Source organism: Cheilinus undulatus, linkage group 18 (genome assembly GCF_018320785.1).
Source record: "Cheilinus undulatus linkage group 18, ASM1832078v1, whole genome shotgun sequence".
Classification (NCBI taxonomy): Eukaryota; Metazoa; Chordata; class Actinopteri; order Labriformes; family Labridae; genus Cheilinus; species Cheilinus undulatus.
The window spans coordinates 9,253,335-9,266,224 of record NC_054882.1 but is presented as its reverse complement, the minus strand read 5'-3'; the positions used below and the strand labels follow the sequence as shown (position 1 = coordinate 9,266,224).

At 36.8% G+C, this 12,890-nt stretch overlaps 1 protein-coding gene across 7 annotated transcripts in view; it reads right to left on the bottom strand.

Moving 5' to 3' along the window:
- klc1a (kinesin light chain 1a) overlaps positions 1-12,890 on the bottom strand; it is a 71,179-nt gene that overhangs the window by 5,607 nt on the left and 52,682 nt on the right. For 5 of the 7 annotated variants that reach the window (XM_041812428.1, XM_041812432.1, XM_041812430.1 and 2 more), the window contains exon 14: positions 4,989-5,119. In XM_041812428.1, the coding sequence (XP_041668362.1) occupies positions 4,989-5,119 (131 nt within the window). Of the gene's footprint in view, positions 1-4,988; positions 5,120-9,299; positions 10,999-11,032; positions 12,057-12,890 lie in introns of those variants that run through there. The other 2 variants (XM_041812435.1, XM_041812434.1) reach the window with 2 other exon arrangements.

Genomic DNA, 12,890 nt, shown 5'->3' with positions numbered 1-12,890 from the left:
AGACTCGAGCCTGTCACAATACTGGGTTCATGCTACATTTTGTTCCAGGCTGTTTTTCATCCTTATCAAATTTTTACAGAGACATGAAATTAAAACAATTAACAAACAATTTAAATTACTGGAAACTAAACATGCAAAACATCATGCACTTGTCCCTTAAACCTGATTTATGCCTCTGCCTTGAAGTGTGCATCTTTTCAAAAATTTAACTATGCATCAAAGCAATGCAGATCACAAGCTCTGACTGATCTGCTGATCAGCACCAGTGACTTTCAGTCCCTGGTAATGTTTACCGGCATGTTGATCGTACTCTACAGTGAGTCCTGTAGCCGGATGAAGGTAGACAAGAGTCTTGTATTGAGCTGAGGCTAGCTTAGTCCCTTAAATAAATAAAAAAATCCACATTTGTCACAAGCATGTTTTTTTTATTGAAACCTTGTGGGATAAGTGACTAAGTAAAGACGAGCCTTTCACAGACAAGCCTGTGCTACGAAAACGGCTCATTTATGTTAGAAGTGGTAGCTAGCTCCTATTTGAGTGCCAGTTTCCTTTCCTCCACCTTTTGTCGTTATTCAATGCACATTTAAAAAAGCCAAACTGTGACCAAGTAAAGAGCTGGGAGCCGATCAAACAGCTCTACTGAGCTGAGCAAAAATGATCCAGATCTCTAAAAGCGATCACCCATCCCAACAAGAGAGGCTGGAGCTGAGAAAACACGAGTAAGATCAGAGTTTAATGTGCAAAACCATGAAAAAAACTGTAAACTGGACCACTTTGTGGAAATGGACCCTATATAAGTATTGTGTGACACCACTTGTCCAAGCTTTTTTTTTTAATTACTGCCTGCTGCTGTTTCTCTGTGAGTTTTTTAAACTTAAAAAAATCTCTGAATAATTCATAACATATGGGACACAAAAATAGTTAAAGAATTAAGAAAGGCTTTTTTTGGGCTTTGAACGCTTGACATAGTTTCATCACCTTTTTGGTAGCATTTATCTATCATCATCTGCAAAGAACCTAACCACAGCGATGCACAAGTATGTGATGCTTACAATAGCATAGACTGCTATGGCATAGGCTCAACACAAGAAGCATAAACCAGGTTTTATTTAGTAGTAAGTCCTCATCTCTACCTACTCATGATGAACTAAACAAGACAAATGCAGATAGCACCCCCTGCTGGTAAAAACTAAGTATTGCAATATATATGTTTTTTGTTAAATTGATTTCAGTTGTGCACATTTGTATCAAGTTTAAATTTTATAGCTTCGGTATTGTTACATCCCTACTTTTAACTATTTGTTTACCAGTTAGTTTAACTTTTACAAAACCATCTCAGAAAGTGGTACCAACAATCTAACCAAAGAAATATGTAACAACCTTTTTCATAGATAAATGTTGAGTAGTGTAAGTTGTTATTTAAGTGTCAGTAACATCCATGCAAACACCAAGAATCATGCCTGGGCAAAACTTTGACTTGATATTGAGGCAACGCTGCAGAAAAATGTCCATTCTAACAGTCACCACTATGCAGGAGGATCAGCTCTACCTCAGAGTGCAGGAAGACAAAATGACTAATGAACACTTATCTTTACTTGAAAGGATTTTTTTCTCTTATTTTTTGAAATGTGCAAATTAATTTATTCCCAGAATGATGGGTAATTATTCAGGAAGAAATCCTAGCAATTTCTGTAATTGCACTGTCAAATATGTTTAACATTGAACTTATTAAATTCCAACTGTGACATGCAACCTCTGTATATTTTGCACTCATATATTTTAATATTTGTTAGTTCAATTTTTTAAAGCATGCAAAGCACCTGAAAAGCTTCGACTTGACTAAATGGTAAAAATATAAAGTATGCAATGCTTTTCTCAAGTTCTCTTTGTTAATCTGTAGTAAACTGTGAGCTCATATTTGAAACCTGCAGGGGGAGCAGTCTCCCCATCTTTTCAGCATCTATGCAATGAAATGGACACAAGAAAAAAAAAATCAAATACAAACTAACTTATATTCTGATGCAGCTTGTCTTAACCAGTACCACATTTTCCTCCCAACAGTCTCAATGATAATTTTTTATTAAACATTGTGCCAGATTCTGAAACAATTCCTGCTCTGGCTTTTTTTCCAAAGAAAATTTCAACATTTTCTCTAGAAATCACAGCCTCTTTCATGAAGTGCTGTCCATTAAATGAAGCAGAATATCTCGAATTTTACATGTTGAACTTTTGTACACCAGCAGGTCTTCTAATAACTTGTTAAAATGGACATTCTTGCAGTGATTTAACTTCACTGTCAGCCAGTCATTCGCTCATGATGATGATGATGATGGTGTCATCATGTGCATCATCTTGAGGGGCCAAAGAAGAGAGCAGCATAGAAAAGAAAAAAGAAACCAGTGAGCACACAGACGAGGCATGCAAGTCGACATTCAAATGAAAAAATTTATTCATAAATAAAAATTCATCACAGCATTAAATTCTAAACACAAACAGCCATGCAGACACGTTCATTTTATCCAGAATAAAATTCTCAAAGAAAATAATAAAATCCACAGCCAAGTAAAAGTGAACTATATTTCAAAACATTTGAAATAAATAGTCCAAAAGCCACAAAATGCAATAAATATGTAACTATTAGTGGTTTGAACCAGAGCAGTAAATGAGCTCCACAGGCGTAACAAGCATAAAGGCATTTCAAAAGCAGACATTAGTTTAGTTTGACTGCAGATAATTCACTGCACATCACCCATCACAGCACGAGAGTGAAAGAACTGCAGCATTTTCCATCTCAGTGACACATTTCTGCTCACACACTGTTTACTGCACAGGTAGAATCACCTCTGGGTTTCTGTTTCATCACGGCTATCTAAAAAGGTCTTTAAAATGATGCATGAAGACCACTGAAAGATGAAAAGTTGGAGAAATCTTGGAACATTTTCAGATTAAATTCATAATGTAAGCAGAATAAAAGAAGGCTTTGATCTGTGTGCTACTTTTTTATTTGCAGAACAAACCAGCAGGTCTTAAATCTTTCAAGGGAACACTGTTCATGACCACCTATTAATCTTATTAAAACCACATCAGCGTCTTTCCTTAAGGATGCATGAGACTGGATTTTTGCTGATTTTCAAGTACATCGATATTTATAAATTTATTATAGCTGACACGGATATATGAATGGAGATCAGTCATAAAACTGCAGTCCGTAAAACACACTTTAGAGATGAAGATAAGGACAAAGTAGATTTTTACATTTGGAGAAAAACTGAGAAATAGATAGAAATGTAGGCTGCCATTGTTGTGCAGTGAACTCCAGGTAGAGATGTCCACTGGCTTCATTGATCTTCTTCCCACATCATCAGTATGATACTGGCAGATAGGAAAATTTCTGCTGATATTCTGGCTAGAAATATCTGCCTATATCAGCTGTAGTTATTGGCCATATGGACAAATGGTTAGAGGAGTTTAGGGTGGACCAACAGATCTAGATCAGCTGAAGACTTTATTCAGTCATCCTCATTCTTTACACTTTAAAGTGTGTTTTAAGGACTGAAATCTTTTATTTTCAATTTGTTTATTTCCCAAACTTTAAATCATGTATTTTAAGGACTGAAGTTTTCTGAACTTGATTTAAATATCTGTATTGGCTTAAATTAATTTCTAAAAATATCAGCAAATATTGTCCTCTCTAACAAAACTGCACACAGGTTAAAATCAAAAAGACTTCAATGACTACACTGCAGAGGAAAAGGGAACAATGCAATCATCTGGAGGCGCTTCCCAGAGTGCACTGCACAATAATAACAGCCTTAATGTGATTTTATTTTTGATTTTTTTCTCCAAAAGTAGAAATCTGTTTTGTTTCTTTTTACAACATACATATTTAAGGCACTATTATTAGTCTAATAAAGTCAACATGACTTAAAACACACTGTTCATTTAAGTGTTGCTCTTCCTATAAAACCATAGCCGTGATGAAATCGCAGAGATATTTTTCAAAACACTTTTTGTACTTTTTGAATCTGCACTAAAATACAGCTTAAAGTATTTTTCTTTGAAAAATGATGACTTTTCTCTATTTTGTCATTTTTAAAAATTTAAACAGTATTTTTTTCTGAAAGTATCAAATTGGTAAAAAAACAACTTTCATTTATTTTTACTTAAACCAATGCTCTTTGTTCCCATAAATAGCATTTTTTCCTTAAATGGCCTTTGCCCCCTCTTTAAAACACTTTTTAACTTCTTAATAACCCTAATACCAATCAGAGAACTACTTTTTCTTCAAGTGTTTTTTTTTAATTAACACATCTTCCTTCCCAACATTTTATTCAGTTCTTCATAAAAATTGTCACTTTATTCTCAGATAATCTGATGTAAAATGTATTGAAGTTTTTGTCAAAATGTAACAACTGGTTTTATTACCAAACAGTGAAAAAATAAGTATGTACAGAAGCATATTCACTCACATAATCATAACGTTATCTTTATCTTATTGACATATCTGTCACATAGCAAAGGTGACTTCTATGTTCTTCAAAGTCTAACAACTTTCTTCCAAAAGTTTTTTTCATCAGGATGTTATAACTCTCTCTTTTCCTTGTTCTGAAAAATAATACTATATGCAGACATTTCTTCTCAGTTTCCTCTAGTGGCCCTAAAACTCTGAAAACCAGACTAGCTGATAGGAAAGTTGAACATCGTACAGCAGTGTGAGATCAGAAATGTGAGCCAATGAGATGGAAAATTTGGATAAATGTGTTTGTTTGAGTAAAAGCTCCCGCCATCATTTCATGTGCAAACAGCTTCAGAGTTTCACCTCATCACCACCAGAAAAGCAGAGCCAATCCCTTCTTTTGTTTTTGGTTAGTGCACCAACCGCCGAGCTGAGGTTTGGAGGGCCGGCTCGTTCCTCCGGGCCTCCAGTGCATAAAGTGAGAGTCACCTGTAGGGTGGGGGGGCGTTCAGGTGTCTGTTGCTATAGTTACCCGGGGTTTTTGGGCTCGCTGTCTCTGGGGCCACCGCCTTTCAACTTGCGGACGAGTTTCTCGCTGCTACGGCGGATCGACGCTCGCAGTTTGCTGAAGGAGCCGCTCCTCTTCAGCGAGCCTGAGCCATCCTGATGGGAAACGTCACAGCGTTAAAGTCATTCATGAAAACAAGGAGGGCGTTTACAGGATGTACATTAGCATCAGACCAGTGCACTGATTCACTAAATAACAGGCCTGAGTCCATAACGGTATTTTTTTAAGTGCTGGCAGTGCTCACTTTCAATACAAAACCAGTGTAGTCCAGCATTTTGAGCTCTCTAAGCTGAAAAAGTCCAACTTTTGTGTCATTATACTCACCAACCAATCAGAATCAAGGCAGGACGGGACCTTTGAGATCACCTTTGTAAACAATGATGGTGGAGGAGAAAATAATCTGACTCATCTTTTTAAGGAAACAATTTTTAAGTCTAAAACTTTCCTGCTAATATTAGGACAGGGCTCCTATGAATTGTTTTCTTGGTAATATTTAATTAAATAACTAAAAAATTAAACTCACAGCTATTTCAAAAGACTTCATGGATACAGAAGAGAGACAGAAACCAACTTTCACAACCTAACAACAGTAAATGTCTGTAAGAAGTACCCTGACAGCAAGGTCTTGGGTACTGCTAGCACAAAAAAGCAGTTATGGACACAGGCCCTAAGACCTTTAAAGATCCAACTTATTCTTGTTTGAATCTAATAACCTCACTCAGAAGTGCTAATCAGTTGTAAAAGCTGAGTGAAACCCACTGTATTTTTAGGACCACATTATGTCAAATTTGCCAGTTCAATAGTCAAGCTGTTGCACATTTAAAGGTTGCAGGTATGAGTCTCTGAACACTGGTCTAACACCAATATACACATAAACATCAGTGCACAGCTGCAAAATGCAAAGTCTCATGTACATACGAAAAGCAGTAATGCAAGTGCACATTCAAATGCAAACATGTAAATGTACAAAATCAGTGATCTGTGAATTTTATTTCTACTCAGCGCAGTGTTTCAAATCCCTTGGTGGACCCACACAGACTAGTTCCTTCATACAGCTCCAAATTACACCTTAATCTGTGGGCAATCTGAAGAAAGTGACCTACCTTCAAACAGAGCACGGCTCTAATAAGATGGAAAATATCTAAAAAGAAACCTATGATATTGAAGTGGACCAGCTCCTTTAAATGTCCTAAATTAAATAATTCAACATAAACAGGTGTTTAGTGAAAGGGAGTTCAGCCTTGATTATGTGAGAATTTCTCAGTAGCCAGGTAAGTTCTGTGTTTTCATGCCTCAGACCTCGCTCAGGTTAAAAGGAGTAGCCACGATAACATGATGACTTCGAACTAACAAACCAATCCTTCGTTTGCAAACCTCACGTGAAAGTTTAATGGGGTTAAGATAAGTACTCATGTTGTAAACTGACAAACCCCCACTCTAGTGGGTCCAACACCTTTGAAACTTCTCTTCCACTTTTTCTTCTTACTTACCTGTTGACAGTAACACCGGTGTGTACAGATAAACACATTAAATCCTTGTGTGAAATAATGCAAAAATATTTGTATAACACATCGTCATATCCTGGTTTCATCAATTGTTGACACATTTAAGCTCAACTGAACTCACATGGTTTGATCTGTTTTATAAGTTCAAAATGTGCTGTCATGAAAGTGGCCTACTGGCTGCATTTAAATCTACCATAAATCTATATGAAATGCCATGTGCCTTTTTCCTCTCTGACCTCTTGTAGATGTCTGGAACACCTCCATCTGCGAGCTCCTACACTGAGCTAATGTCAACTTATAAACAAAAAATCTAATTTCAAACAAACAGAAAAAAAATATCTGCAACTCACATTATTTGTGTGGTGGGATCATGTCTTTCATTCAGTAGGTTAAAAATATTGGCTTGCTAGTTCCACAAATATTACAAAGCACTGACACAGCTTAAAGGAGTGATACTACTTAGATGTGTGTCTGTGCTTGTGCATGTAAGATAGGGCTGGTTCCTGTGTGATTTTTTTTATGCTTTTGTTTGTCCGCATGAAGGTCTGTGTCCCTGTTGGAACAACTGGAAAACTGGACAGACTTTTCCTTGCAGGTTGTTTTTATGATGATACTAACCGTTACCTTATGTCTCTAAAACAACCAGTATCATTACATTCTGATGTTATTCTAATTTGTGATTAATATTATTTACTAGTGACTAGTGGTACCGCCAGCTGCACCTGTTTCCAAGGGGTCATCAACTACATGTGGTGGCTGGATAGCTCAGTGGTTTACATCGCTGACTTCAGTGTGGGAGATTTAGAGTTTGTTTACCAGTCTGAGCGCATTCTTTGGTCTAATAACATATCATTGTAATGGTTTTGGATTGTCTTTTAAATGTAGGTAATTTTTAGGCACTGCAGCATTAACAGTGAGATCAGTCCCTACCCTCTGTATGAGGTTGGGGGTTTAAATCCCAGTCAGGACACAAGTATCCAGTGTGGGTCCTCAGGTGAGGTCTTCCTGCCATTAACACCCATCCCAGATGTACAGTATGTTCCTTTAGACAAAAGCCACTGCTAAATGACATGGTAACATTCTAACTATTAGCTATTTCTGTGTCTGTCATGTTGCCGGTTTGACACTGTTATGTTGAGTTTAGATGGTGAAAAACGTGTAGAACACAAGTCTTTTGTTTTGATTCTCAAGCAGGGAAAAAAGCACTGAAGTGGAAAGTTAACACTGAAAACTTCAGATTTAATCAGGAATGGGCTGATAAGTGTTTATCATGCATAATATTTTCTAATAATAGCTGAAAGGTGGATTTATGTAAAAAGGATCAAATGTTAAGCCATTCCTTATAAAACAGTTTCAATATCAATCCTTATTTGGGTTGATTTCATAGCTTAGGGGTTTAAAGACAAAAGATGCTCTAAAAAACACAAAACCTTTTATCATCTTCACATTTTCTGAATATAATAAACTTTTGGGGGCTGAATGGGGAGCTTAGAGGGTCTGATACTGCCCTCAAGCAGCCAGCTGTTAATCACTGCTCTACTTATTTTTCTGAGAAAATGAAACTATATCTTTTTTACCTAAAATTTTCTGTTTCTGAGTTAAAGCTTTGGTTGCATCCAGTCATCAGTGTCATGATGTAAATACATTTGAAGGTGTATGATTGGTGTGAAAATGGACACAGATCAAGCGTTATAATATCAAGCTAGCTGTGTTGGATTTAATTTGTATTGTGTCGGGCAGAATTTAAGAAGAATAAATGTGTAAATAAAAATGTAAACATTTTTCAGGCTTATGGCATTGAAAAGCACCTTCACAGTGAAGCTTGTGTCTAATAATGCTAGCACTGCTAGTATTTATAGTGAAGCAGAAGGCAGTGGCCAGAATGTTTATGATGAAGTTCAGGATGACAGGCAAAGTGTCCTGATGAACAGTCAGGATAATGTTATAGATGTGGATGCTGTTCTACAGGAGTTTGATGTGACACAGAGATTTCTTACAGGTAGAGAAGCCATTTGATTTGATTTTATTATCTGGATTTTTCATTGTTTACAGTGACAGATAAGTTTTGCAGATTTTTTCTCACTATCGTCTCTTTTCTTTGCTTTTCTTACAATTATTTTTCCCCAAATAATGAAATCAAGAGCCTTCTGATGGTTCGACAGACTTCTACTTCATGTTTGGAGTACCTTCAGTGGTATATAATAGGCTGAACTGATTCTATTAGATAGCTTTTAAGGCCAGTTGTCTATGTGTTGTTTATCAAAGTTTTGGTGTGATATATATATATGCAGAGTTAGTGCGTGCACATGGGAACCAGCAGGTGTCTGTCATGCTCTGGAGTGGTTATTGTGAATGCGCTGAAGCTTGAAATCTCGCTGGCATCCCTGCCTCTGACCTTGGCAGGGTTTCTCTACTAAAATCACTCTTTTAATCTAAATGCAACTTTCGTTTCCATGTGACAAAGAGTAAAGAAGAACTAATGCAAGTGCTGAGAGGTGTTAATGTTACGAGCTGACTCAGTTATAAAAGCACACAGAGAAAAGAGAGGAACACACACAAAGAGGCGACAGGCACAGGTTGAGGTGAGCAAAGAGTTTAGGTTTTATTAGAAGTTAAGAAAGACAAACTGTAAGATGCACAAACAGGACGGGACACGCAGAAGATTATTAGCAGGAGCAGAGATGAGGAGACTTCTATAATCCCTAAATTTCAAACAAATGCAACATAGTTCACAGCAAACCCTCTGAACCCACCCGACCCACCCCTCATTTATTCAGACATCTATATACAGAGATATACAGAAGGTAAACAGGCTGGATGCACAATGTTTAAGCTTGTGAAGACAATGTCTTCACTTCTTTCCTTTAAAATTTGGATTTTAAGAGGAAAAATCTCGTGTTTTATCCATACATCCTTTCTTTTAGCATTTCAACACATCATGCATGAATCCTGTTACCGTTAAAGTGTTAAAGTGTCCTCTCATTGACATCAAAACAGTTTAGTGTGATATCATTGCGTACAGATGACACAGAGCGACACACTAATGACTAAAACTCTAAAACCCACAGAGCCACAATCAACGGAGCTCTCGATCATGCTGACGAGTTTATCTTTTTACGAGATGTTATTTACAGCATGTTGAATCACTATGAGCTTTGAGTCACCACTAATGAGTTTAGATGTAAACGCTGAGATAAACTGAGAGGAGAACAGAGGACAGAGAGACCTCCACAGAGAGAGAAGACAGAGAGGAAGGAGGCTAGAGTCTGAACGTTTAACTCTGAACATTTTATACCAAAAGACATGAACTGAAAGTTAAAGGGGGTCATTTTTGTGTGCTAAATCAACTCTGACCTCAGTAGTGCCTAATCTGATTTATATTTTGTATATATGTTTAATAGTACATCGTAGGTTCTTGTTACTCGTTGACCTTTAAAGATCCAGTAAAGGCAAGCAACATTTTCACATTCCAGCAAAGTTTTGGCAAAAAAAGGTCAAGACTGTGGTTGCTCTGAATTTGTTTTCCATCATTTATTTTTTATCCTGTACAGGTAGAGGCGACAGCCTGTATTGGTTTGTTATTAAAAAGCTACACTAAACAAGGGAGGGAGAAATGAAGTTGTTTCAATATGACTGAACACGCATGACACCATGCTTTATAATTTACATATTCTAAATTTTTATGTAGTCATTACATTTTTCTACTCTTTTGCTTTCTCATCCATTTAAACAATGTAAGTCTAACTTTAAATATTACATTTCTTCTACTTAAATCTTTCTTTTCAAGCAAACTTTTCATATATACCTACAAAAACCTTTTTGGTGTTTCAGATTCATTTTAAAATCTTTTTCAAAAATCATTTTCCAAATTTGTGCTCCAAGAAAGCAAGTAATACAATTCCATGCTCAGGCTGATTAGGAATGAGTTAGTGCTTGGTCCAGGTCAAAATAGACAGAGTTATGTTTGACAACTAAGAGAAGAAAGTAGGAAGCAGAGATTTAAGAACTAACTGTCCACCTCCATTAACATTCTCCAAACTCATCTACTGATTAAGTCTACAGCTGATAAGACAGTTTAAAGACACTGCAGATGGACAGAAAGAGAGAAAGTGGGAGAGGAGAAAGTCTTGAAAGGGGACAGAAGGAAGAACATGGTAAGAAGTTCAATGCTGCCATATAGAGAAATCACCCCAGTCCTCTCCCACCCACTGCAGATAGTAACAAAAAATCAATTTGAAGCTATTTCATTATCCTAACTCTGACCAACTCCACATAAAAGCAAGATTAATGCTGCGGTTTGACCCAGATGAAGGATCCCACCAGAACCCAGAGGAGGTAAAGATAGGGGGGAATCAGAGCTGAAGAAAACTGCAAAGCTGAAGGGACTGAGGCGAGGTGAGGTGAGGCGAGGCGTCCGTCATGCAGAAGACAAGTTTTTTAGAATCATTACAAGGCATCTGGAGTTATGCCTGCCGGTCAGATGGAACAGAAAGAGAAGGAGAGAGAAGACAGGCAGTGAAAGAGAGAAAGAGAGAGTGAGATGAGACATGAAGAAATTGGTTTTGAGAAAGGAGGAAAAAGACAGGAAGAAAAAAGGAAGGGAAACAGTGAGTTAAAGACACGAAAAAGGTGAGGTTATTGAGCAGGATTTCAAGATCAGACACAGGATTTCTCAGTAAATATTACATCATTCAACTTTAGAAACAAAGAACAAATTTTAGATAAAATAAGTCCAGAAATGTAATGAGTAAAGAGCTCTGTCTTCCTTTAAAATGACTCTGATTGACCAGAAACTTTGGTATGGCTGAGAAGAAGAATGATGTAGAAAATAGTGACTAGAGCTGTCAATAAAGCCAAGAAAATGTCAGCATTTTATTAGATTTATTCTGTTTCAACCTACATAAATCTGCAGTTAAACCAGCATGCAGAAAAGCAGGCTTTAGTGTCTTTAAGGCTGTAAGCCATTTTCCAAATGAGAGTCCAATTGGCCTGAGGTCTCATCCACAAGACTGTCAAGAGCTCCAAAACCCTGACTGCTTTTGAGGAGAAGACACAAAAGAATGCGTTATTAACAGCTCTGTCAAAATTCAATTCACAACTGTTGCTTCCTGGCAAAGGTATGATAATAAAAAAAATCTAATACAGATGTCAGGATGAACCTAAGTGCTAAAATGCAGTCATAAGAGATTTTGACAGGCCAGGAACAGGACATGAGCCCACAAAAATACACTAAAATGCTTTAATTGGGGCTCAAATGGGTTTGGAAACATGAAACTGAACTAGTTCTCCCTTGTTAAAACTAATTCCCTCACAAATTTTAATTTAGATACAGAAAAAGCTCTGCCTTTATCTGAGTATGGCAGGTAAAATGTATAAAACAATACAATTAAGTATCTAAAGTTGAATTTATGCCATTTTTGGACTATTTCACATACATTCATGCATCCTGTCCTCTGTTTGGTGCTGTTTAGTGTTGAATGGTGATGTAATCTGCAGAAACTGCCACAAGGTGGAGCTCTTGCACAGCCTATAGTGATGGAGAAATACTGTGTCTGTTTCTAGAACATTGTTAGCACAATTACACCAATTTGAGACATGTAACTTAGTTGGAATACCACAGAATAAGCACAGAGGGGATGCAGGATGGACATGCATGAGAGCAGCCAGACAGCTACTGAAAATTTGGGGTTATTTGTTTTTTATTTTATAGAGACTCAGAAACAAGTACATTTACATCTAAAAAATTTGTTTTTCTTAATGTTAGCCTACTATTTTTGGCAAAACAGAACCAAATCGGACAATCCAAAAATATTATATTCATTATTTATAGTACGTGTGTCTTTAAAGTGCCAGAGAAAACACCATAATTACAACTACACTAATTAACTGATTAAAATTGTTTGTTTTGTTTGGCCATTGACCAAAAACTGTATCATATCAAAGAAAAAACCATAAACCCCTTAAACGATCAATTGCTTGAAACATTTCCATTACAGAACTGCACTAACTGACATCTGTGTGGGTAAGAAAATCATCTGAAAAGAATATTTAAAGCATGGTAAACAGCAATGATAGTGTTTTTAGTATTTATCTGATACCCTATGTTTTACTTGCTGGCTACTTTAACACCCATTAAATTATCAATCCTTCCTTCTATTCTGGCTGCTAACATCCAAACAAAACATGCAAAAGGAAAAGAACAAAAACAGAAAAAGAAATCCCATTCATCATTCCCAGGCAGCTGCTTTAAACACAAATGTAAAGGGGACGATGCACACATGCACAGGAACATACATCACGGACTAAACACGTCGTACATGAACACAGTGCCCAGAGAATACAGAAGGAGTACAGTACAGAG